General features: G+C 40.0%; 1 protein-coding gene across 1 annotated transcript in view; it reads left to right on the forward strand.

The window, feature by feature from the left end:
* The first annotated feature begins 9982 nt into the window (after window positions 1-9982).
* SLC35F2 (solute carrier family 35 member F2) overlaps window positions 9983-26270 on the forward strand; it is a 49975-nt gene continuing 33687 nt past the window's right edge. The window contains exon 1 of the mRNA XM_027082409.1: window positions 9983-10092. Coding sequence (XP_026938210.1) covers window positions 9983-10092 — 110 coding nt within the window. The remainder of the gene's footprint in view (window positions 10093-26270) is intronic.

Below are 26270 nucleotides of genomic sequence, written 5' to 3' on the forward strand. Positions count from 1 at the left end.
GGGCTTTGAGATGAACTTAAATACAGATTACACTTGGAAAGTTCCCATTTACTTTTCATAAAAATGACTTCAGGAATTAGGGGGATCAAGATGGCATAGTAGGAGGTCATGGAGCTCACCTCCCCCCTACAAACACAGCAAAAATACATCTACATGTGTAACAATTCTCATGGAAAACTAACTGGAAAAACTGACAGAACTCCTATACAACAAAAGCTGCAGGAAAGATTGCCACATAATTGGATAGGATGAAAAAAGGCATCAGGTTGGACCTGAGCCCCTGGGAGGGATCTGTAAGGAAGAGAAGGTCCACACAGGGGGACCCTCATTCTGGGAAGTGAGCAGGTCAACCCACAATCTGAGCATCCCAGTCCTAGGGTCTTGCCTGCAAGGCCTCTTGCCTGCTGGGAAATCTGCTGAGACAGACAGAAGGGCTGGAGAAGCCTGGTTTTTATTTGTGAGGAGTGCACACATTCTGGCTTGTTAACAATCAGGGCAGAAAGAGCATTGCACTGGCAGCTGCTGCTTCACTGCACTTATCAATTCCAAGGCACAACACTCTGGCCCTGCTCACTCCACACCACAGCCTGGCAAAAGATCTGGGCAAAGATTTTGTCTAGCTATGTGGAGACATACTAGGGCACCTGAGGTGTGATCCAGGTGAAACTTGGAGCCCATTGTCAGCATGTGCACAAGGTGGGGAGGGGCTGCCCTGAACATCTTCAGTGTATGCACAGGGCAGTACCACAAGAGGGCACAGTGGCTAAGCTCTGCATCTTGGGCAGACAAGCCATGGGCAGGAGTACTCAATGGTTTGTTTTCCAGTGAGGGCACTTAGGCCCTGCCCACTCCATACCACAGCTTACACTAGATCTGGAGCAGACAAGTCCTGGGAGAAGTTTGCCGCAGAGGCAGCCCAGATCTCGGGGCAGCAGAGCCACCTTAATTCCTGCAGTCACAATGCCCTGACCCCCTGTGCCCTGTGTAGTCACAATGCTACTCCAAACCACAGCCTTGCACTAGATCTGGGATGAACACAAGAGAAAAAGAGATGCAACATTGGGCTGCTTCTGAGTGGAACCACAGATGCTACACAGGTGGCACATAGGTCCTCTGTGATCATATGGGCTTCACTTCCTTCAGCAATCACATCCTTTGTGGCAGGCCTTGCACTCAAGGGCAATGGAGCCTGATAGAACCTGAGCCTTAGGGTTTCTACTCCAAAAACTGGGGAGCAGAACTTGCCCCTGACAGGGCTGTGATAGCAACAGAGCACAGAGGAAGACCTGCCTCATTCCTGCACAAGGTTTAAATCCCCTAACACCAACCACACCCATTCTGCACGGCATCCATAACAAAACCAGCCCTCACACAAAAAATACTGGACACACACAGTCTACATAGGGATGGCCCCACATAAAAACACCCCTTCAAGACCAGAGTAGATAACTGGTTCTCTTAAATTCAGAGACAGAAAAAGTTAAGTAAAATGAAAAGGCAGAGGAACTACTCCCAATTAAAAGAATAAGAGAAATCTCCTGAAAAAACAATGAATGAAGCAGACCTCACCAGTCTACTAGATCCTGAGTTCAAAAATGAGGTAATAAAAATTCTAAATGAATTTAAAAGATTTTCAATGGAAATGCAGATCACTTTAACAAGGAATTAGAAACCAAAAAAATGAACCAATCAAAAACAGACAATTCAATTGTCATGATAAAAACCAATAGAGAAGCAATAAGTAGCAGACTAAATGACACTGGAGAACTAACAAGTGATCTGGAAGACAGAATAATGGAAATCACCCAATCCAAACAGTACACAGAAAGACAAATTAAAAAAAAAAAAAAGAAGAAAGTAACATACAAGATCTATGGGATAATATAAAGCATTCCAACCTACGCATAATAGGGGTTTCAGAAGGAAAAGAGAGAGAGAAGGGGATTGAAAATGTATTTGAAGAAATTATAGCTGAAAACTTCCCAAACTTAAAGAAGAAGGAAACAGATATCTAGGTATAGGAAGCACAGAGGGCCCCAAAACAGATGTACCTAAACAGACTCACACTAAGACATATCATGATTAAAATGTCAAAAGTTAAAGATAGAGAGGATTATAAAGGCAGCAAGAGAAAAACAAAGAGTCAGTTAAAAGGGAATCCCCATAAGGCTATCAGCTGATTCCTCTGCAGGAACTTTATAGGCCAGGAGGGAGTGGCATTATATATTTAAAGTCCTGAAAGAGAAAAACCTGCAACCTACGGTACTCTACCCAGCAAGATTATCATTTAGAATAGAAGGAGAAAGAAATAATTTCTCAGAGAAGCAAAAACTAAAAGAATTCAGCAATACTTAACCTACCCCAAAAGAAATATTGAAGGGTCTTCTCTAAATAGAAAAGAAGCAAGAGTCTACGGGAAAGGGGAAATCACAATAGGAAAGGCAAACATATAAAAGGTTGAAAATCACTTAAATAAGCCAGAACATAGATTAAAAAACAACTTTAAAAATTGTAAAATGACTTTTAACTACAATTAATAGTAAAAACATAAGCATGAAGGTTTAAAATAGGACATCAAAGTCACAAAATGTGGGAGAAAGGAGGATAAAAATGTAGATCATTTAGACTGTGTTTTAACTTGAATGACTATCAGTTTAAAGAAAATAGATATAGTTATGGGTCAACATACTTGAACTCCATGGTAAGCACAAATAGAAAACATACAATACATTCACAAAAAACAAAAAGGAAAGAACTCAAGCATACTACAAAAGAAAATCATCAAACCACAAAAGGAAAAACAACAAGGAGAACAACAGAAGAGAACTACAAAGACAACTGGAAAACAAGGATTAAAATGGCAATAAGTACATACCTATCAATAATTACTTTAAATGTCAATGGACTAAATGCTCCAATCAAAAGACACAGAGTGGCAGATTAGATAATAAAACAAGAAACTATGATATGCTGACTACAAGAGACTCACTTCAGGGTGAAAGACACAAACTAAAAGTAAGGGGATGGAAAAAGATATTTCATGCAAATGGAAATGGCAAGAGAGTGAGGGTAGCAATAAACATATCAGACAAAATAGACTTTAAAACCAAGGCCATAAAAAAGACAAAGAAGAGCATTATTTAACGATAAAGAGATCAATACAAGAAGAGGATATTACACTCATTAACATATATGCACCCAATATAGGAGCACCTAACTATACAAAGCAAATACTAACAGACATACAGGAAGAAATTGACCATAATACAATAATAGTAAGAGACATTAACACCTTACTGACATCAATGGAGAGATCATAAGGCAACAGAGATCCTAAATGGCACAATTGACCAGTTGGACTTAATTTATATCTACAAGATCCTACATCCAAAAAAAAACAAAAACAAAAACGAAAACAAAACCAAAATACAGATTCTTTTCAAGTATGCATGGAACCTTCTCTAGGATAGAGCACATACTAGGTCATAAAACAAATCTCAACAAATTTAAAAGGATAGAAATTATTTCAAGCATTTCCTCTGAACATAACTGTATGAAACTAGAAATTAACACAGAAAGAAAACTGGGAATAGAATAAACACATGGATAGTGAACAACATGCTACTACAAATGGGTCAATGATGAAATCAAAGAAGAAATCAGAAAATACCTTGAGACAAATGAAAATGAAAACACAACCTTATAAAATTTATGGGAGGCAACAAAAGCAATTCTAAGAGAGAAGTTCATAGTGATACAGGCCTTCCTGAAGAAACAAGGAAAATCTCAAATAAACAACCTAACTTACCACCTAAAAGAATTAGAAAAAGAAAAAACAAAACCCAAAAGCCCATAGTCATCAGAAAGAAGGAAATAATAAAGATCAGAGAGAAAATAAATAAAATAGAAATTAAAAAGCAATAGAAAATATCAGTAAAAACAAGAACTGGTTATTTGAAAAGGTAAATGAAATCAACAAACCTCTAGCTAAGCTCACCAAGAAGAAAAGAGAGATGACCCCCCAGAAAAATAAAAACAAAATAAGAAATGAAAGAGGAGAAATAATAACTGATGCCACAGAAATACAAAAAATAATGAGAGAATACTATGAACAGTTATATGCCAACAAATAGGACTACCTACAAGAAATAGACAAATTTCTAGAAACATACGGCCTGCCAAAATTGAGTCAAGAAGAAACAGATAGTTTGAACAGACTGATCACTAGCAGTGAAATAGAGTCTGTAATAAAAAACTCCCTGCAAACAAAAGCCCAGGACGGGACAGCTTCACTGGGGAATTGTACCAAACGTAAAAAGAAAAACTTATACCTATCCTTCTTCAACAATTCCAAAAAATTGAAGAGGAGGGAACGCTCCCAAATTCATTCTGTGAAACCACTATCACCTTGATACCAAAACCACACAAAGACACTACAAAAAAATATAAATTACAGGTCAATATCCTTGATGAATACAGAATCCTTAACAAAATAGTAGCAAATCAAATCCAACAATACTTAAAAAGATCATACACCATGATCAATTTGGATTCACTCCAGGGATGCAAGAGTGGTTTGGCATAAGCAAATCAATCAATGTGATACACCACATTAGCAAAAGGAAAGACATAAACCACAAGATTATCTCAATAGATGCAAAAAAAAAAAAAAAAGCATTGGACAAAATTCAACATCCATTCATGATAAAAACTCTCACCAAAATGGGCATAGAGGGAACGTATCTCAACATAATAAAAGCCATTTATGGCAAACACACAGCCAACATAATCCTCAATGGTGAAAAGCTGAAAGCCTTCCTGCTAAATTCAGGAACAAGACAAGGATGTCCAACTAACTACCTCTATTCAACATAGTATTAGAAGTCCTAGCCACAGCAGCCAGACAAGAAAAACAAATAAATAGTATACAGATTGGAAGGGAAGAGGTATAAATGTCACTATTTGAAGATGACATGATACTTCATATAGAGAACCCTAAAGTCTCCACACAAAAACTGTTAGAACTAATAAATAAATTCAGCAAGATAGTGGGATACTAGATTAATATACAGAACTCTGCTGCAATTCTTTACAACTAATAACAAAATATCAGAAAGAGAAAGTAAAAGAAAACAATCCTTTTTAGAATTGTGTCCCAAAACAAAAACAAAACAAAACAAAACCAAGGAATAAACTTAACCAAGGAGATGAAAGACCTATACACTGAAAACTATAAAACATTGATCATGGAAATTGAAGATGATTCAGAGGAATGGAAAGATATCCCATGCTCTTGGATTGGAAGAATTTACATTGTTAAAATGGCTATACTACTCAAAGCAATCTGCATATTTAATGCAATCCCTATCAAAATACCCAGGACGATTTTCACAGAACTGGAACAAATAATCCTAAAATTTATATGGAATCACAAAAGGGCCAGAATTGCCAAAGCAATCCTGAGGAAAAACAACAAAGTTGGAGGCATAACAGGTTCAGACTTCAGACTATATTACAAAGCTCCAGTAATCAAAACAGCATGATGTTGGGACTTCTCTGGTGGCACAGTGGTTAAGAATCCACCTGCTAATGCAGGGGACATGGGTTCAAGCCCTGGTCCAGGAAGGTTCCACATGCCATAGAGCAACTGAGCCCGCATGCCACAACTACTGGAGCCAGTGTGCCTAGAGCTGTGCTCTGCAACAAGAGAAGCCACTACAATGAGAAGTCTGCACACCTTAATGAAGAGTAGCCCCCACTCACATCAACTAGAGAAAGCCCACGCACAGCAATGAAGACCCAACACAGCCAAAAAAATAAATATATAAATAAATTAATTATTTTTTTTAAAAAACAGCATGGTATTGGCACAAAAATAGACATATAGATCAATAGAACAGAATATAGAGCCCAGAAATAAACCCATGCATCTGTGGTCAATTAATCTATGACAAAGGAGGCAAGAATATACAATAGAGAAAAGATAGCCTCTCCAACAAGTGGTGTTGGGAAAGCTGGACAGCTACATGTAAATCAATGAAATTAGAACTCTCCCTCACACCATATACAAAAATAAACTCAAAATGGTTTAAAGACTTAAATATAAGACATGACACCATAAAACTTCTGGAAGAGAACATAGGCAAAACTTTCTCTGACATAATTGTAGCAATATTTTCTTAGATCAGTCTCCTAAGGCAAAACAAATAAAAGCAAAAATAAATGGGACCTAATCAAACTTAAAAGCTTTTCATAGCAAAGGAAATCAACAAGACAAAACAACCTACAGAATGGGAGAAAATATTTGCAAATGATGCGAATTATAAGGGGTTAATATCCAAAAATATGCAAACAGCTCATACATAACTCAATATCAAAAAACCCCAAACAACCCAATTAAAAAATGAGCAGGAGACCTAAATAGAAAAATTTCCAAAGACATACAGATGGCCAACAGGGACATGAAAAGATGCTCATTGTCACTAATTATTAGAGAAATGCAAATCAAAACCACAATGAGGTATCACCTCACACTGGTTAGAATGTCTATCATCACTAAGTCTACAAATAATAAATGCTGGAGAAGATTTGGAGAAAAGGGAATACTCCTACACTGTTGGTGGGAGTGTAAATTGGTGCAGCCACTATGGAAAACAATATGGAGTGTCCTTAAAAAACTAAAAATAGAGCTACCATATGATCCAGCAATTCCACTCCTGGGTATATATCTGGAAAAAATGAAAAGTCTAACTCAAAAAGATACATGCACCCCAATGTTCATAGCAGCACTATTTACAATAGCCAAGACATGGAAACAACCCAAGTGCCCATCAACAGTTGATTACTTTAAGAAGATGTGGTACACACACACACACACAAACACACACACACACACACACACACACACACACTGGAATATTACTCAGTTGTAAAAAAGAATGAAATATTGCCATGTGCAGCAACATGGATGGATGGACTGATATACTCAGTGAAGTAAGCCAAACAGAGAAATACAAATACTACAAGATAACAGTTATATGTGGAATCTAAAAAATAATACAAATGAATCTAGGGAATTCCCTGGTGGTCCAGTGGTTCGGACTCCATGCTCCCACTGCAGGGGGCACAGGTTTGATCCCTAGTTGGGGAACTAAGATCCTGCAAGCCTCGTGGTGCAGCCAAAAAAGAAAAAAAAGAAAAAAAAAGAATCTGTATACAAAACAGAAACAGACTCATAGACATAGAAAACAAACTTATGGTTACCAAAGGGGAGATGGAGGGAGAGAAAGACAAATGAGGAGTACAGGATTAACAGATACAAACTACTATACATAAAATAGATAAGCATCAAGGATTTATCGTAGAGCACAGGGAACGATATTTGATATCTTGTTATAACCTGTATTGGAATATAATCTGAAAAAATATATAACCGAGTTGCTTTGCTGTACACCTGAAACTAACACAATATTGTAAATCCACTATATTTCAAATTTTTATAAATGACTTCAGTTTATCTTAAACGTTGGTTCCAGTTTAAGGGAGTCTTAAATATTGATATCTGCTTTAGAATTTTTCTTCTTTTTGATCCTTTTCAATAAAAATGTTGAAGTTCATTACTATTATGGTATTTTTAGTATTCAAATATGCCTCTCAGGGACTTCCCTGGTGGTCCAGTGACTAAGGATCTGCCTTCCAACGCAGGGATGCCGGTTCGATCCCTGGTTGGGGAACTAAGATCCCACATGCCACAGGGCAACCAATCCCACGCACTGTAAAGCCCCCGCACCACAAGTAGAGAGAAGCCCGCACACTGCAACAAAAAGCCCATGCGCCACAACAAAAGATCCCGCATGGAATCTCTCCTGGTGGCGCAGTGGTTAAGAGTTCGCCTGCCAATGCTTTTTGAGAAGCATTTTCTGTTTAGAAAATACATATAACTTTGCGCATAACTTTAGAATTCACATTAGTGGTCGACTACGTTTCCTGGCCCCATTTTCCTGTGGGGGTAATATGTTGAGCCAAACATGACTTACTGAAAAATATCTAAATTGAATACTTTTCAAATTGCAAAAGTAGTATATGCCCATAGTAAAAACACGAAACAAAGATGTATAAAACAATTCTCCCTTATTCCCCTCCTCAACTCCCCCCCATTCCCACCACCCTCACAACTTAAACCTGTATCAATATCCTGGTGTGGGGCTTCCCTGGTGGCGCAGCGGTTGAGAGTCCGCCTGCCGATGCAGGGGACACGGGTTTGTGCCCCGCTCCGGGAAGATCCTACATGCCGCGGAGCGGCTGGGCCCGTGAGCCATGGCCACTGAGCCTGCGCGTCCGGAGCCTGTGCTCTGCAACGGGAGAGGCCACAACAGTGAGAGGTCCGTGTACCGCAAAAAAAAAAAAAAAAAAAAAAGCCTGGTGTGTATTCTTTCACACCCTTCTTTTGCTCATATAAACACAATTGAGCATAAAGATATGCATATAGATGTATATGTTTATATAAAGATATTAAGTTACTTGGTGTTTTTTACTAAAAAGGAATCATATTATACAATTATTCTGCAACTCTGCAACTTACTTTTTTCACTTGACAGTACCTCATGACCACTTACAAGTTAGTGTATATACTACATCTGCAATTGTTTCTTATGGTTGTTGCAACAAGTCACCACCAATTTAGTAGCTTAAAACAACACAAGTCTATTCTCCTACAGTTCTGGAAGCCAGAAGTCCGAAATCAGTTTTACTGGGCTACAGTTAAGGCTTAAGTCGGCAGGGCTACTTCCTTCTCAAGGCTCTAAACTTCTACTGGCTGACTTTATTCCTTGGCTTGTGGAGACCCCTCCATCTTCAAAGCTATCCCTCCAAGCTCTGCTTCCATTATCGTATCACCTTCTCTCTTCTTAAACAATTAAAAAAAAAATCATTTCATTTAAATTTTGGAGTTTCTGTAGTTGCTAAACTTGGGGTTCCTAAAGCTACATTTCATTTTTCAAAATCTATTTTCTTTCTTAGAATCTTCTCACAGCCTGCTCCCCACTCCTGCCGCCCGGACCTTGCCCGGGAAGGAGGTGGTCAGGAAAAAAACGGTCTCAACACCTTTCCTTTTGTCTTCCTGATCTCCTTTCCGGAAGTAGCAGTCTACCAGACCCACCAACGTCCTTTTTGTCAGTGAGTCAGGAACTTTTGGACCCCAGTTCCTAGTCCCTCCTTGGCCCGCAGAAGCATCGGAAGGCGTGACCCAGGCCCAGGACACCCTAGCTGAGCGCCAGGGGTTGACACTCTTCTCTAGCACCTCAGAGACAATTCTGAATATTGAAAGACAAACCAAACACACCCGTAAGGAAGGAGACACACCACAAGGACCAAGAAGACATGTTTCCGGCATCCCTTTACGGATAGGAAACATAGGATTTTACCTATGTTTTGCGAAAACAAGAAACACAGAACTAAGGCGTCTTCAGTTCTATTAGATGGGAAATATCTTTTATAAGTTAGTCAGAGGGAGGGAGACTAGGTCAAGAGAGGGGTCAGCCAGACCTTCCCAGTTAGCAAAGGTCAGGCAGTAGCTAAATCACTGCTTCTTAAGTTAGTACACGCTGGCATAACCTCGATTCACCTCATTTGCTGATTTTAAATAAGGGACCATAAGAACTTGAAATGCATATTGGGTGTCAACCAACAGTGAAGCTCGACTGCCAAGGTGGAAAAAAAAAAGCGCCCTTTCTCCTCCTGCTCCTGGCCCCCCGAGGTGCCAGGTTGCAATTTGCAAATGTATTGTCTGGCTCTAGGGGCTTGACAGTTAATGATTTGCCGCAGAAGGAGCCCGCCGGCCGCGGTGCGAGAAGGACGCGAGCGAACCCGGCAGCGCGGACTCACTGGCCGAGCCGAGCCGCCACCGGCAGCACAGGCACCGCCTCCCGTCTTCCGGGACCCGGCACGTCTAGGGGTTCCGGGCGCCGGAGACCGCGGGGCTCCCATGGAGGCCACCTCGCCGGCGGGATCCGCCCGCCCGCAGCCGCACGCGCAGGGAGCAGCGGGCGAGTCCGCCAGCCTGCTGCTCTGGATCAAGGGCAAACTCTTCACCTGGTGAGTGGAGGCCGCGCACGGCGACTGGCTGGGCGGCCGGCGCTGCTGGGAGCTCCCGGGTTCGCAAGTGGCGGCGGCAAGCACTGGGGTGCTGGTTCAGGCGGCTGAACATGTGCTGCAGGGATGTAGCTGTTTACTGGCTTTATGAAGCTCTTGGCGTCCCTCCCTTGACTCCCTCTTAGAAATCGTGGGGATGTATTTCAGAGGATTTGAGGGGAAATTCACTGTCTTGGCATTGTTAGGTCAATCCCCAGTGGCCTCCCAGCGGGGAGGGGACGAAGTCCCCAGGGATGCTGTGAAGGAGGGGTGCCCAGTCTCGGGCTTGGTAGGTGGGTGAGCTCCTCTTCCTGCCGCCGGTGCCCACATTCCCTGCTGCGGAGCCCGGCAGAGTGGGCGGGTGATCCCTCACTAACAGTTGAGTTCACCCAAGTGAGAAGTCTGTGTTGAGTTTTGTGGTGCCGCCCCGAGGAAATCCAGAGCCTGCCTCTTTCCCGGGCTGAGCGAGACGACGTAGCCACCTTCGGGTCTGAGGTCCAGGGAAGCCTGCTTCTCTTGTCACTGTGTTACGTGGAAAATAGAGAGAAATGTGCTCAAGGGATCGGCAGAGACTCTGGGACAGGGAAAGCATTTCTGTGGTTACTGGACGACTCGCATCCTGGAAATACAGATAACTCAGGATCTAAATAATGAAAGCGAACGTTCACTGAGCATTCACTATGTCACGTACTGTGCTTAGCGATTTATATGGATACTATCATTTAATCCATACCATTTTATGAGATGGCACTGTTGTTATCCCTGCTTTGCTGATGGAGAAACAAAGAAGGCTAAGCAATTTCCCCAAGGCCATGCGATGACCTGTAAGGGGTGGCGCCTGCCAGCCCCAGTCTAAACTGGGCTTAACTACTCCTGGATGCTGGCACCCTTTTTTTTTTTTTTTTTTTAAGGTTAACAAAGTGAATTTTCCTTTAAAGGTTGTGAAAACTGTCTTAAAAAGTCATACTATATTCAAAACTAGATCAATAATGGTGTATGTATTTCTTCATGTAAATAAGTTTTAAATAGCTGTGTGTGTTTAAAGGGCCAAAAATCACCTTGTATTATCCAGCTATATACAGTATGTCTGATAAATTTAGCCATAAGTTCTCAGCTGGGAGGCAGTGTAGTGTAATGTCTAAGGGTACAGATTCTGGACTCAAATCCTGTTTTTGTGCCACTTACCAGCTAGGTGACCTTGGGCAAGTCACTTAACTTCTCTGTGCCCCACTTTTCTTACTTGTAGAATGGGGATAATAACAGTACCTACCTTGTTGGGTTATTGTGGAGATTAAGTGGCTGATTACGCAGGAGTGGCAGACAGCCTTGTTCATGGTACTATGCATGGGTTAGTTTACACCCACCATCAGCCCTCCATTCCTGGGTGATAGGAAGATGTGGTGTTGCTTCAGGAGATGAGAAGCAACCCTGATGAGGAGACAGACAATATGGTGGATTAGTTGAGCAAGACATAACAAGGATTAGCAATAATTGTTTTTTTCCTAATGCTCTAATATTTTCAAAATCTGGTATGTTTTACCAGGAACATCTGATAGCTTCCTAGATAGAAGATTTCTTCTGTCTCTGAACAGACTTTCTTTGTGCCTCCCTTATGGATTTTTACTTTCTTCCCTGTGTGATAGCTATTTATGTGTATCTTGCATTCCTGATGGACGAAGTCCTTAACAGCAGAAATCAAGTCTTTTAAATTTTTGTATTTCCCACAACCCCATAAATGAATGAATGAGGGATGACTAAGGTTCTTGGGGCTTCCTTTCCATTCTGCCATACTCTCTACAGTCTTCCCTTTATTGATCTTTATTCTGAGGATCTTGGGCTGGAGCTTTTTTTTTTTTTGGTTGGCTGAGCTCTTTTGTTCATTAAGATTTTCAGTCCTACCTCTGGCAACCATCCAAACATGAATTCTTGTTTGCAGTTTCTCCTTGTCTAACCCAGCAATCAGAAAAATGCAGTTTACCTGATATCCAGGACTTCTTATATTCAGTATTTTAAACTCTCAGTATTAAAACTCATCCCCTAAATTTGAGTTTAGCTCCATGAATCCCTAACCGTTATGGGATGGAGAGAGGTTGGTAAGTAGATGTGTTATCACTATATGGATAGGATATAAAGGAATAGTTTGTGACCACACAACTGGTTTCTACTCGTTTTACCAAAAGGGGGCAATAATACCTCTTTTGGCAACTGGGTACTAAATAACAGAGGAAAAGTTTAGGACCTTGAGCTGGTTCTGTTTTCATTATGAGAGGGATATATTCTAGGTAACACCAACTCCTGATATGCCTGCCTCAGTAGTAGACAGATAACTTTTTCTCTATGATTAAGAATATCAGGTCACTCGTTCAATAAAAATTTATTGAGGACCCACTACATGCCAGGCATTCATGATAATGAGCACTCTATGTTTCCAAGTAGATTCTGCTTGTAATTTCAGCTTTTGTCACTTATTGCTATCAACTCAAATGACAAATACTACGATAGGAGGATATGGATTTCCAGGAATACCTGAGGATATTTATTTAATCGTATGGATACTATCTAGCAGATTATATCCTAATGTATACTCTAATTCAAATATGAAAAAATGCATGTTTATTATAATGACTGTCAAATTTATATCTCTAGCAAAAATTGTTAATTATTATTTCACATATTTGTCCTTTTCCCATCAAATAGATGGTAAGCTTTTTGAGGGCATAGGTTTTATCCCATTCTTTTCGTAGTACAGTGCAGGACATGTATTCATTCATTCAGTCTTTCATTCGATAAACCTTGAGCATCTATGATGTTCTAGGTTCTAGACTAGTCTCTGTGCTATTAAGATGAATAGGATATAGTTCCTGTTCCCAGAGAACTCATGATCAAATTATGGTAAGAAGTTATGATAAAAACATCATAAAAAAAAGAAGTTATGATAAGTACTGTAGAGGTGAGCACAAAGTACAGATGGCACAAAGTAGGCCAGAGATCATGTCCACCAGCATGAGGGAGCTCGACAGAGAAGGTGATCGGGAATTTGACGCATGAATGAGTTTTCCAGGTGGACTAGGTGAGGAAGGACAGTCCAGGCTTAGAGATGCCAAAGAGTATTTTGCTCAAGGAACTGCAAATAGCTTGGTTTGAGGGGGGCACAGTCTTGAGGAGGAATGAACAATAGTATTTGGTCAGTCTACACGTGTACTCCTTGTTACTGTCTAGTAAAGGGTCTGGCCCTTTGGTTCTTCTTTTCTGTTTGGTTTCCTCATTTCAAAGGTTAAGGCGCAGAAATTTGGAAGGAGTCATTTAGTGGTGTTTAACTGTACAGCCTTCATCTATTCACTCAACAAACATCTATTGAGCACTCACTGTGTGCACAACACAATCCTAAGCCGGTATGTAGCCCTCCTGAAAGGTACTGTAAATTGAAGAACTTTCTGTGGCCTTTGCAAGTGAGGGATTAGGGAGCTCTAGATCCTACCAGTCTCCAAAATATCTTCTCCCTTCCCCTTTAAATTTGCAAGATTAATTAATATCTGCCTCTTCTACTAGACTTCAGGAGGTAAGGAATCCAATCTAGTTTTGGTCACGATTGTATTCTCTGCCAAGTGTAGCGCTTACCTTGCAAATACATACACAATGAATACCAGATGTGACTATATGAATCCTTAATTCCAAATAGGAATTTTATAATAGATCACATCTCTTAAAAAATTTTTTTTTCTATTCAGCACTATATGTTTATGACCCAGTCATGTTTTGTTCCTCTACTCCATCGTTTTTCAATCTCAGCCTTATTGACATTTTGGGTCAAATAATTCTTTGCTCTGGGGGCTGGCCTGTACATTGTGGGATGTAGCAGTATCCCTGGCCTCTACCCTCTAGATGCTAGTATAGCACTCTCTCCACCTCCTTACCTCTGAGTTGTGATAATCAAAAATCTTTCCAGACATTGTCAGATGTTTCTTGGGGGACAAAATGACCCTGGTTGAGAATCACTGATCTAGCCTGTTGTTTCTAACTATCTGTGGTTCCATGGTCCTTCAGTGATGGACACTCAGATAGTTTCCAACTCCCAGCCACAAACAACACTGATGAGCATTCTCATACATGTCCCCTTGTGTACTGGGGAAGAGTCAATGGCCAGGCCTGGCCAAGTCCCTCCAGGTGGCTTTAGGTAGAAGGGAGGGGATGAATCCCAGAATGGAGAATCCTTGGGCATTACAAAACCACTGTTGATTGCTTTTGTTTGGCACCCCTCCATCAGGCTGTTCTGTGACCATGGCTTTATCACCAGCTGCTCTGGAAGAAGGAGGAGGCAGTCTCTCTAGGTTGTAACCCATTAGCCCTAGGAGCTTGGAGGGAGGTGGGTGGAGGAATGGCTCCTGGCTAGAAAGCCTGAACCTTTTTAACTTCTCAACACTGCAGGAAGTTGTTAAAGGGATAGGCAGTAATGCAATGTAGGGGAGAGGTAAGGGTTGACATTAAAAGCCTTCCACTTGGCCTCTGGCTGTTCTGTGCCCCGGGTATAGTCCTGTCCCTCCCCCAGACCAGTTCTAGGAATAACCTTTGGGTTATTCCTGCTTATCTCTGCTCCTTTCTTCAGGTTGATTTGGAGGAATATGAGATGGCTGCCAGTGCTTATTTCCCATCTTGACAGCATTTCCAGAATATTTCTGGAGTCCACCTTCCCCTCCAATCCTTATTATCACTACTTCAGTTTAGGCCTTTATCATTACTTGGACTTTTGTCGTAGCTTCCATCCATGCCTCCACCTACGCTAAATCATCTTATTTCACAGGAACCAGAGTAATGTCAAATAAAATTAAAGGGTACCAATAGCTGCCATCAAATGAGAATTTACCACCTATCAAGGTATCCTACTAACATTTCATCAGTCCTTATATAAAAAGTTTTTTTAGTCCCTTTATAGCATAGAAGTAACTTGCCTGAGGGCACATGGTTAGTGAGAGGCAGAGTTGAAATAGTTTCATTTGATTCCAAACCAGACTGTTTTACAGTACTGTCTCAGAAATCTCACTGCATCATGTTCAGGCTGAAACCTTTTGGCTTCCTCCCATCACCTGCATCAGTGGTTTGCAAATTGAGGGAGCTCTTGGGGTTCCCTGGAGACTCCTCTGGGTCCATTATGGGGGCAAGTTAGGAAACAGACGCTGGTGGCTCCTGGGCTGGCCTCTGGCCCCCACCAGTCTGTTGCTTTGCCTGGTTTATAGTTGGGCTTCTGTGCAAGATGTTTGAAGAAAGGGTTCTGCAGCTAAAACAAGACTGAGAGCCACTGGTTACTGGATGGAGCTCAAGCTGTGGCTGTTGCTACTGCTTCTGGCTGTTGTTCCCCTCCTCCCTCCTTCATTTTCTTCTTTACCTGAACACAATTATTATATTTTTAGTGGTTTTTATTATGGTAAAATATATATAACATAAAATTTACCATTTTAAGCATTTTAAGTGACATTAAGTATATTCACAATGTTGTGCAACCATCACCGCTCTCCATTTCCAGAATTTGTTTATTATTCCAAACAGAAACTCTGAACCTGTGTAAACACTAACTCTGCATCCCCCTCTCCCCTCAGCCCCTGGTAACCACCATTCTACTTTCTGTCTCTACAAATTTGACTATTCTAGATCTCTTATATAAGTGGAATCATGCAATATTTGTCCTTTTGTGAGAACTCAAGGTTCTTGACGTGAACTGTAAGGCCCCCTATCACTGGCCCACTTCCCTCTCCAAGTTTATCTCCCAGAACATCCATCTCTCATGTGGCGGCCCAGCAATAACGGCATGCCTCTGAGTCCCTTGCTGTCTGCATCTTTACACCTGTACCTCCCTTCTTGAATGCCTTCCTATCTGACCTCATGGCTGCTTAAAGACTCTTTGTAGACAGAATCAAGTCAGGCAGTCTTCTTCCCTGGCTCCTTGCTGTACTCTGTTGGATGCCCTTCCTCTATGCCCTTCAGTTACCTGTTTCCTAACTCGTTACATTTACCATATTATGACAAAAAAGGTAATTTTCACTAGCCATAGCTGTGGAAGAAGCGAACTGGCTCTCAAGGTAACTGCTTGTGTATATAAGTTTTGGTAAGTTTGTTAAAAAGTTATAAAGCTTCCTTATATTATTATTTACTGAGGAACATCAGAGAAAATGAATCATTTCATGCAGGTGAATTTTACAGAAAACTTATGACCCACTCTTTTAAAGTATTAAAATTTACTTTTAAACCCAATTAAAATGACACTGTTTATGTAATGGATTACTCACTTCTGTTAATTAATTTATTCATAATTTTGGGCAGCAGTTCTTCAACATTTAATTGGTTTGTATCAAACAACTTTCTAGGGTAGGCCAACCCATTGAATTACTTAGTGGGTCCATTTGCAACTAATCCTGGAGATTTTACCAAGGGAAAAACACCCATTATTTAGAAGTCTTCATGGTATATTTAAAACAGATATATGAGACTACTTGCCTTTTAATAAACAAAGTGCATTCAACATATCACCTTTTCTTCATGATTCAGGATCATCATTATGATGATTTTCTTTTTTTTGCGGAACGCGGGCCTCTCACTGTTGTGGCCTCTCCCGTTGCGGAGCACAGGCTCCGGACACACAGGCTCAGCGGCCATGGCTCACGGGCCTAGCCGCTCTGCAGCATGTGGGATCTTCCCAAACCGGGGCATGAACCTGTGTCCCCTGCATCGGCAGGCGGACTTGCAACCACTGCGCCACCAGGGAAGCCCCATTATGATGATTATGATGATTAAAATTATTATTCTGAGTGGTTGTAATATAATCAGAGGTTAATTTTTTGTCTTATTTTTTTCTGACTCCTTTCTGACAGTTTTCACACATGATTTTTTTCTGTATTACTGAGCATATCTCTGAAAGTCTGCATTCTTACTAAATTATGACTTCTAACCTGTTAACGCTGTAGAAACCAGGTAACCCAGTTTCTTAGAATTGCTCGTAGTGAAAGTATAAATAGGCCCTGTATAAAGATTTAAATGGTTTTTATTTTAATAAATTATAAAAACTTTAAGTCCACAAATTTTGGGACATTTTTTTGGATGGTTACAGGAGTCTATGTTAATTAAAGTCATCAGATAAGTAATATGTCACAAAAACTTGGTTATTTATGCTAATGATACAGAGAAAGATTCCATGAGAAACCACCTTTGAGTCCCAAACTTCTTTCTAGTCATTTCTTGGAAACCAGAGTATTTAAGGAACGTTTTAACTCAGTTTTTTCAGTCCAACAAATCCTACTGAGAGCTTGAGGCTAGTATTATTGAGAGCTTGAAGCTTAGAGCTTCCCGGAGCAGTACTGAACAAAAGAGTTTAGGAGAATATTTCTTAAGCTTTTCACTGTGGTATCAAGCCAGAGATAAAAAAAAATAATAAAAGCTAATCTTTGTTGAGTAAAGTTTACTTAGTATACCTAGAGCAACTTCACTATTCCAGCACCTCATGTGGATTAACTCATGTAATCCTTACAATAATACTCTGCAGTAAGTATTATACTATCATTGCCAGCCTACTGAACACATTTGGAAGCTGAGGCACTGAGAGGTTAAATCGTATTCCCTAACAGGATTAGTCACACAGTAGTAAGGAAAGCAACCAGGTTTCATCTCCTCCATCAAGTCAGTCTGGCCACAGAGCCTGTGCTACTAACCAGTGTGGTGACCCTGCCTCCTATGAGCTGGGCAATAAACAGAAAAAAAAGGACTTGGAAAATTTACCCCCTAGGGTTTTTGCTCTGGGTTATTTGTATCGCCTTGGGGTGCCAGAGAGTATATAAAGTCACACGATAAATATAATGCTCTTTCTGGGGCATCATTTAATTTATTTTTTAGATTTCAGTTGCACAAAAGTGGATTAATCATAATCCCTGGCTCATGACACCCTTTCGTTGTTAGCCCATGAATAAGTTAATTTTTTTGTGTGCAGTAAGTTCCTGTATACCTACAACCAGCCTTAAAGGTAATTTTAATCTACCTATTAGTCATCTCCTCCTTCATATCCCTTCTTCCCCAACCAAAGATAATCACCATCCTGAATCCTCCTTTCACCATTTCCTTGCTCTCATTTTGATATAGTTTGGTACCTCTATGTATTTCTATATATAATCTGTTGGGATTTTTTTACCCATTGCTAACTTTCATCCATATTGTTACCTTATGCTGCAACACACTCCCTTTTGCTTCATATAATGTTCTTTCCTGTGAGTATACCACACTTTATTTACTCATTCTGTTGATGGGCATTTGGGCTTTTTTCTGTTTTTTGCAATAGTGAACAGTGAGCATTCTTCTACATGGCTCCTATTGATCACTTGTAAGAGCTTCTTTTATACACACACATGCACATATACATACATCTAGGAGCGGAATTACTGGATTATAGGGTATGTGATTGTTCAACTTTATAAAATAATGCCAAACTTTTTCCAAAGTGGTTGTATCAATTTACACTCCCACTAGCTGAGTATGAGAGGTCCTGTGAAACAAATAACCTTTCTAACACTTGATATTATCAGACTTTAAAATTTTTGACAGTCAGATGAATGTAAAAGAGTATCTCTTAATTTGCATATCCCTGATCACTAATGAAGCTGGGTCTCTGTGTATGTTTATTGGCCTTATTTGTTTCCACTTTTGAGAAATACTCATATTACCTGTGAAATACCCATATTTTGCTATTACTTTTATATTAAATAGTGTCTCTATACACAATGCAATTTATATAGATTTTAAAGATACCACCAGAGAGTTGAAAACATTGGGGCTTGTATCAGGTTCCCCACTAATGCTCATTTACTTCTCCTTGCCTGATAGTGGGGGTTCAGTTGAAAAGGCTGAGAGTAGTTGAGAGTTGGGAGGTGTAAATTAGGAGCAAATGAGTCAGGTTAAGGAGGGGAATGAGTTTTTCTGGTTTGAGGCCTGTGGAGTGTTGAAAGACTCACATGACTCACAGGAAATCTCCCTTACACCTCCATTTGCCTCCCAGGCCCAGTCCTCAGGAACTTTCTAATTCAGGTTTAGACTCCTGTTTTCTTTTGGTGCCTGGCTGGTGTTTAAATAGTGTATTAGTTTGATTGTTAGCAGAGAAATCCAGCTCACCACTGTTGTAGGTAAAATAGAGGGTTTATGACTTCACAGAGTTCAAGGAGGGTAAAAGTGCCAAACCACAGAGAGCAGAGAAGCAGCTGGAGGCAGGAACCCAAACCACAGTGGGATTCTCTGCCTGTCTCTTTATTTGTGCTTTGCTTTCACTGTTGATTTCATTCTTCTAACTGCAGACCAGATGATTATCTTCATTTGAGAATTACATTTTACAGTTTAAACCACACAAAACAGAAAAAAACCCCAAACCCTCAAGTTTTGAAGTCTGTATTTTTGTTTGATAATCCACAAGGGATGTACATTTAGATTTTCCAATGGTTAAAAAAAAAAAAAAACTTCTTCAAACTTCCTATTCAGCCTCAGCCTCAATGGGCAGGCAGTATTAGCAATTAAAAATTTTATGGGTCGTGGCTTCTTGGCTGCCCATTGAGAACAGGGTTAGTCTGTTTTCTTCCATGCATTTGCCAGACTGGGCTGGGTAGAGAGAGGGCTGTACATCTGTCACAGGGTCATAAACTCTAGTCATCTAGACTCTTGAAACAGCAGCACACTCATTACCCAATACTAATCCCATCCTTCTGAATCTACCCTTCCCCCATCCCTGAGCCCAAATTGTCAGCCCTCCTGGAGCTCCTGTTCCTAGCCTTTGGAGGGTGTTCACATTGGTGCCCCTCTTAGAATTCTCACACAGGAGACTGGGGAGAGGGAGAATCCTGGAGGTAGAGGCCATATCCTCTACATGTTGCCCACAGTTTAGTGCTGCCCGCTCCCCTCTTGTAGGCTGTAGGACTCAAGTTTCTCTGACCTGTGTCCAAAGAGAATAGGTGAGTTGAATATGTGTTTCAGACTTTCTTATTTCAGCCAATCAAAAATTGGAGGACAGAGGGAGGATATCATAAATAGATTTTATGTCATCTTATTTTCATTAGAACACCCCTTATTAAAATAATTAATTGTAGAACATATAATCAAATGAGTGTGTTAATGCCCATTGTTAGAGATGCAAGGTAATTTGTATCAATTGGTCTCCCTGTATGGTATTATAATCCTCAATATTGTATATTTTATTTTTGTTCTTATCAGGGAGGCAGTGTGTAGCATGAGAAAATACAAACTGAACAGCTAAAACTCAGTTTCTCACCTATTCAATTGTACTTGTAATCCCTTTCTTACAAAAGTTTTTGTGAGATTTAAATGAAACAACATATATAAGCACTTAGTATGGCACCTGACACACAGTTATTTTTATTAAGCCACCTCACTTTTGTTAGGATAATAATAAAGGATTTTTGAGTTCATGATAAATGCAAGTAGTATCCCAACTGTCCTCAGTTTCAGTTACACATGGTCAACTGAGGTCTGAAAATATTAAATGGAAATTCCAGAAATAGACAATTCATAAGTTCTAAATTTCGTGCTGCTCTGAGTAGCATGATGAAATCCTGTGCCGTCTGCTCCATCCCACCTGGGACTTGAATCATCCCTTTGTCCTGCGTGTCCTGCCCATTAGTCACTTGTAGCATCTTGGTTATCAGATTGACTGTTCTTGTGTTCAAGTCACCATTACTTTACTTAAAAATGACCCCCAAATGAAAGAGTAGTGATGTTGGCAATTTGGATATACCACAGAGAAGCCATAAAGTGTTTTCTTTAATTGAAAAGGTGAAAGTTCTCTACTTAATAAGGAAAAAAAATGTCAGCTGAGGTTGCTAAGATATATGGTAAGAACAAATCTTCTAGATGTGAAGTTGTGAAGAAGGAAAAAGAAATGTGTGCTAGTGTTGCTGCAGCACCTTAAACTGCAAAAGCTACAGCCGCAGTGTGTAATAAATGCTCAGTTAAGATGGAAAAGGCATTAAAGGCATTAAATTTGTACCATAAGATATTCTGAGAAGGATCACATTCACATAACTTTTATAACAGTATATTGTTGTGATTGCTCTATTCTATTAGTTACTGTTGTTAACTTCATTTATAAATTAAACTTTATCGTAGGTATGTAGGTATAGGAAAAAACATAGCATATATAGGGTTTAGTACTATCCACGTTTTTGGGCTTCCACTGGGGTTCTTGGAATGTATCCCTCATGGATAAAGGGGAGGGGGCTACTGTACTTCCAATATAACAATGATTATGAGCCACACTGCTTGGGTTGCTCTCCAGGTTCTACCACTTACTAGCTGTGTGATATTGGGCAGGTTGCTTAATGTCTTGTGCCTCAGTTTCTTTATCTATAAAGAGCTATAAAAGTAGTACCTACCTGGGACTTCCCTGGTGGTCCAGTGGTTAAGACTCCATGCTTCCACTGCAGGGGGCACGGGTTGGATCCCTGGTTGGGCAACTAAGATCCCACATGCTGCATGGCGTGGACAGAAAAAAAAAAAATAGTACCTACCTTTAGGATTATTGGGAGGATTAAATGCATTAGGATTATGAAATTGTGAAATTGTTAGAACAGTGCTTTGTACATAATGTGCACTCAACAAGTGTCAGATATTGTTATTACTACTGTAAACAAAAACAGTGGTAACAGTAATAATAGTAATGGTAACAATAGTAACAACAACAACAATAACAGTACTAGATATTGTGTGGATATGTATATAAGGGGGAGGCACAAAAATATCCGTGACAGTTTCTGCATTTATAATCTAGTAAAACAAATACAACAGGCATATAAAACACTACAGACAGGATGTAGAAAATGGGAAGGAAGGTTACAATGCAAATGCCGTAGGAGTTGAGAGGACATGATTCTGGAACTGGGCACCCTTCTTACTATCTTTCTTCGCACAATTATTTGATTTTCTTAGCATAGAGGAATGGAAAGAACACAGGCTTTAGAATCTTGTTTGGATTTTAATCTAGTGTTACTATCTGTTTGTCATATCAACTTGGTTAAAAAACTTTGAACTTTTGCAAAATTTTGCCTACATTTTAGGTTTGTATGAAAATCCAGTAAGATAATATATGTAAAAGCTCAATACAGTGACTGACACTTGTCTCCCTTTTATTGTATAGACAGTGAGTATTAATGTTTCCCTTGTATTCTTGACTACCTAGGAATCATGCAGGACATAATATGTAAGGAAATCACTGGATTTCCAATTTTTACTTTTGTTGGTTTGAATAAATCTAGTTTGGTAGATTCTGTCTTGATGGCATGGTTTCATTTTTTTCCCAGCAAATGATGAAAGTGTTTTAATCCAGGATGGCTCCTGATCAACTTTGTCTGAAGTTACTTAATAGGCTTTTTACTTGATGTGATTATCTTGTTACTAAGGCCATTCATTGAGATTAATGTAAATAGTTAAATAATATTATGATTCAAGTATGATTTTAAGTGTCATATGCAACTAAGTTGACTTGATGTATTAGTTTTCTAGTGCTGTCATAACAAATTACCACAAATTTAGTAACTGAAAACAACACAGATTTATTATCTTACAGTTCCTTAGGGCAGAAATCTGACACAGGTCTCACTGGGCTAAACGCAAGGTGTCAGCAGGGTTTTGTTCTTTTCTGGAGGCTCTAGGGAGAGTGGATTTCTTTTCCTTTTTTCAGTTTCTAGAGGATACCTGCATTCCTTGGCCTTTGGCCCCTTCCCCATCTTCAAAGCCAGCCACTTTGCATCTCTCTGACTTTTCTTCTGTAGTCATACCTTCCTCAACCACAGATGGGAAAGATTCTTCCTTTTAAGGACTCATCTCAATGTACTTAACCATAATCACATCTGCAAAGTCCCTTTTGCCATGTAAAAGGAAAAAAACTTCTGACAACAAATGTCAGGGTGGGGGTGCGTGGTTTTCTCACATCAACCGATTCTTCAACTCTCCAGACACAAATTGGGTGTCCTACAATTTAGTTTGACACTATTTGGAGCTAGTGCAGATGACGCAGGTTAAAGACTCAGTCCCAAAAGATTGCCCCCGTCCCCCAACCTCCCATTTCAGACACCACTCACAAGTCCCAGGTTGTCACCTTGTACTTCTGACCAACCAGCTATAAATCAGAGGTTCCCATAACCTCCTTCTCGGGTTTGATAATTTGCTAGAGTGGTTCACAGGACTCAAGAAAAGTTTACTTGTTAGATTACCAGTTTATTATAAAAAGATACAACTCAGGAACAGTAAGATAGAAGAAATGCATAGGGCAAGCTATGGAGGAGGGGGCATGGAGCTTCCATGCCCTCCCCAGGTACATCACCCTCCCAGCACCCCAGTGTGTTCACCGACCTGGAAGATCTCTGAAAACCTTGGTTAGGGATTTTATGAATGCTTCGTTATGTAGGCACGAGTGATTAACTCATTGATCATTAGTGATTAACTCAGCTTCCAGCCCCTCTCCCCTCCCTGGGGGTGGAGCTGAAAGTTCCAGCCCTCTAATCACTGGCTGGTTCCCTTGGCAGCCAGTCCTCCATCCTTAGGGGCTTTCTTAAAGTCATATTATTAACATAAACTCTGGTGTGGTTGAAGAGGGCCTGTTATGAATAACAAAAGATGATTCTTTCACCTTTATCACTCTGCAGCTATTTCAGGAATTGGGGACAAACAAACAAACAAAAAAAGGTGCTTTTCACTCTTATCATTTAGAAAATTACAAGGGTTTTAAGATCTGGCCAGAAAACAAGACTAAAATATGTATTTCTTATATCATAATATCACACTATGTAAGGTGAACTATTCACAGGTTCCAGGGTACTAGGACATGGACAGTTTTGGGGAAACATCATTCTGCCTACTACATTTGGTGATAGAGTCTAAAATTAGTTCCAATAAAAAAAAAACAGCTTTAGAGCACAAATACCACCTGGATGCTGGTAAAAATGTAAGCAATAATTCATAAAATGTCAAGGAAACCTTTTTTAAACCTTTTCTCAGCTCATCTAACCCACACCTTCTGCACATGGTCAGTGTTTGAAATAACCAACCAAGAATTGGTACTCTTTTCAGGTTGTACCACAGGTTTGAAAGAGATTTGGTAGCTGCTAATTTCTTTGGATGAGCTGCATCTCTAGGCTCCAGGCATGCTGGAGAATTCACAATACCATTCTCTCTGCTGAGACCCTATAAGCGGATAGGGTAGGGGGTCCCTGGAGAAAGAGAACCAGGCATGGCTTTCTTGACATTAGAGAAAGACCTAAGCCATTTTGTGATCTAAGCCTGGACACAATGCCCTTGAACAGGTCTCAGTAATTAGTGATCTTAAGGGAACAAAAAAACAAATGAGTTCTTAGGCAAGAGAGGTAACAGTAGCAAAGAATAAATCAGTTATAAAGGCTCTCAGTTCTGTTTCAATGGTAAAGATAGCCTGAAGCACATTCTTGGGCTGTTTTACAGAATTGAGCCCCCCAACCCCACCCCCTGCCTAGTGCAGCTGGAACCTAAGGAATGATGATGTTGAGCTTTTCTGACCCACGAGATTTCGGTCAACTAAAGCTTGGACTCTGTCAACCTTTGTCCCAATTCTATGCTGAATTCTTCTCTGCTCAAGCCCCTTCATGAATATGCATATACCCTCAGCTTCAGACTTCCCCAATTTTGCTGTTGGGGAGACACTGCTTTGGGAAAGATACCTGTTGTTCTTACTTGCTGCAAGTAATAAATCCTTCCTTCTCCCACTCTTTGGCTTGGCAGTGTCTTTTAGCTCAAAACCCACTAAGAAGTGAACCCAGTTTTCGGGTAACAGAACAGCAGTTCCTATTCCCTTTCTGTTAACCTGAGCAACTTGACTTCATTCTTTGTGTCAGATGAAATATTACTTCATGAGGAAAGCCTTGCATGAAATCTCAAATTAGGTTAGGTCCCATCCCAATTGTTTCTTTACTGTTTTTCTTCACTGCTGTGTTGTGAATTTCATGAAGGCAGGCTCTCTATTATTTTTCTATATTCCCAGAGCCTGACATACTGTCAGGAAGTAAAAAAATATTTGCTGAATTGAAAAGGATACCATTAAGAAGATGGTAATAAAGGTCACCATGGGTTATTGCAATTGCCTGCCTTGTGGACTATTTCCACTAAGCAGTTTCTAGGTAGGAGTGGTGTACTACTGCAAAGGCTACCCCTCTTCTGAAAAAAGACACAGTTATTAACTTGATTTGATCATCCCTGAGATCATCTCCCTTGAACAAGCTGCAGCTTTCTACTCCACAGGTGCAGTTACCTTCAAATACCTCAAATGCTTTTCTCTCTCCACACTTCTCTATTTATGTGAGGATGAGTGTGTGTGTGTGTTTCTGCTTAACTCTGATTTTCTAGAGGGCTTGATATTGGTAGCCTTCTCTTTTATTGGCTGTGGGATGATACTGTGATGATGAAAGTTGCCAGGTATTGCAGAAGGTTATATACTTCAGTAGTGTGCATAGTATTTATTAAATTGCTTGGTGTGTGTTAGGATATATTTGTATACAAAATTCCAAGTAAAATGTAAAATAATCATAATTCTATGATAACTGATTTAATTCTATGCAAACCCAGTCTGCAGTTATTATGGAATATTTTATCTATTATAAAAATATGGGGAAATATAATATTGAAGACATATTCAATGATCACATAAGAAGTCAGGCATTTATATAGAGAGATGGCACCAACCTGTATTTTTGCAGCCTCATCCATTGTCATCAAACATTTGGTTATAGGAAAAAAAGAAGAGATTAATCCTCTACTTTGAAGTTATTTTAACAGAATCATGTAGGAGGGAACATGGTGGGCTAGCAGAAGCACTCTACTTAGTGTTGGGGTTTTGTATTTTGTACCTAATTCTGCCACTTTTGAACAACGTCGGTTAAGTGACCCATTTCACCTCTCTCAGTCTTGGTTTCTTCGTCTGTAACTCCACAGCACTGTCAAATGGATCAAAAATCAAAGAGAGTAGAGAGAAGTTTTTGTAAATTGTGAGGCACTATAAAAAACATAAAGTTAGGTATTCTGATGGGGTCCATTTATGTGAATGTAATAAATAAATAATATTTGATGATGACGGATGCCCCATTGGC

The sequence above is a fragment of the Aethalodelphis obliquidens genome, unplaced genomic scaffold, assembly GCF_003676395.1.
Source record: "Aethalodelphis obliquidens isolate GAN/ISIS:26980383/991018 unplaced genomic scaffold, ASM367639v1 scaffold46, whole genome shotgun sequence".
Taxonomy (NCBI): domain Eukaryota; kingdom Metazoa; phylum Chordata; class Mammalia; order Artiodactyla; family Delphinidae; genus Aethalodelphis; species Aethalodelphis obliquidens.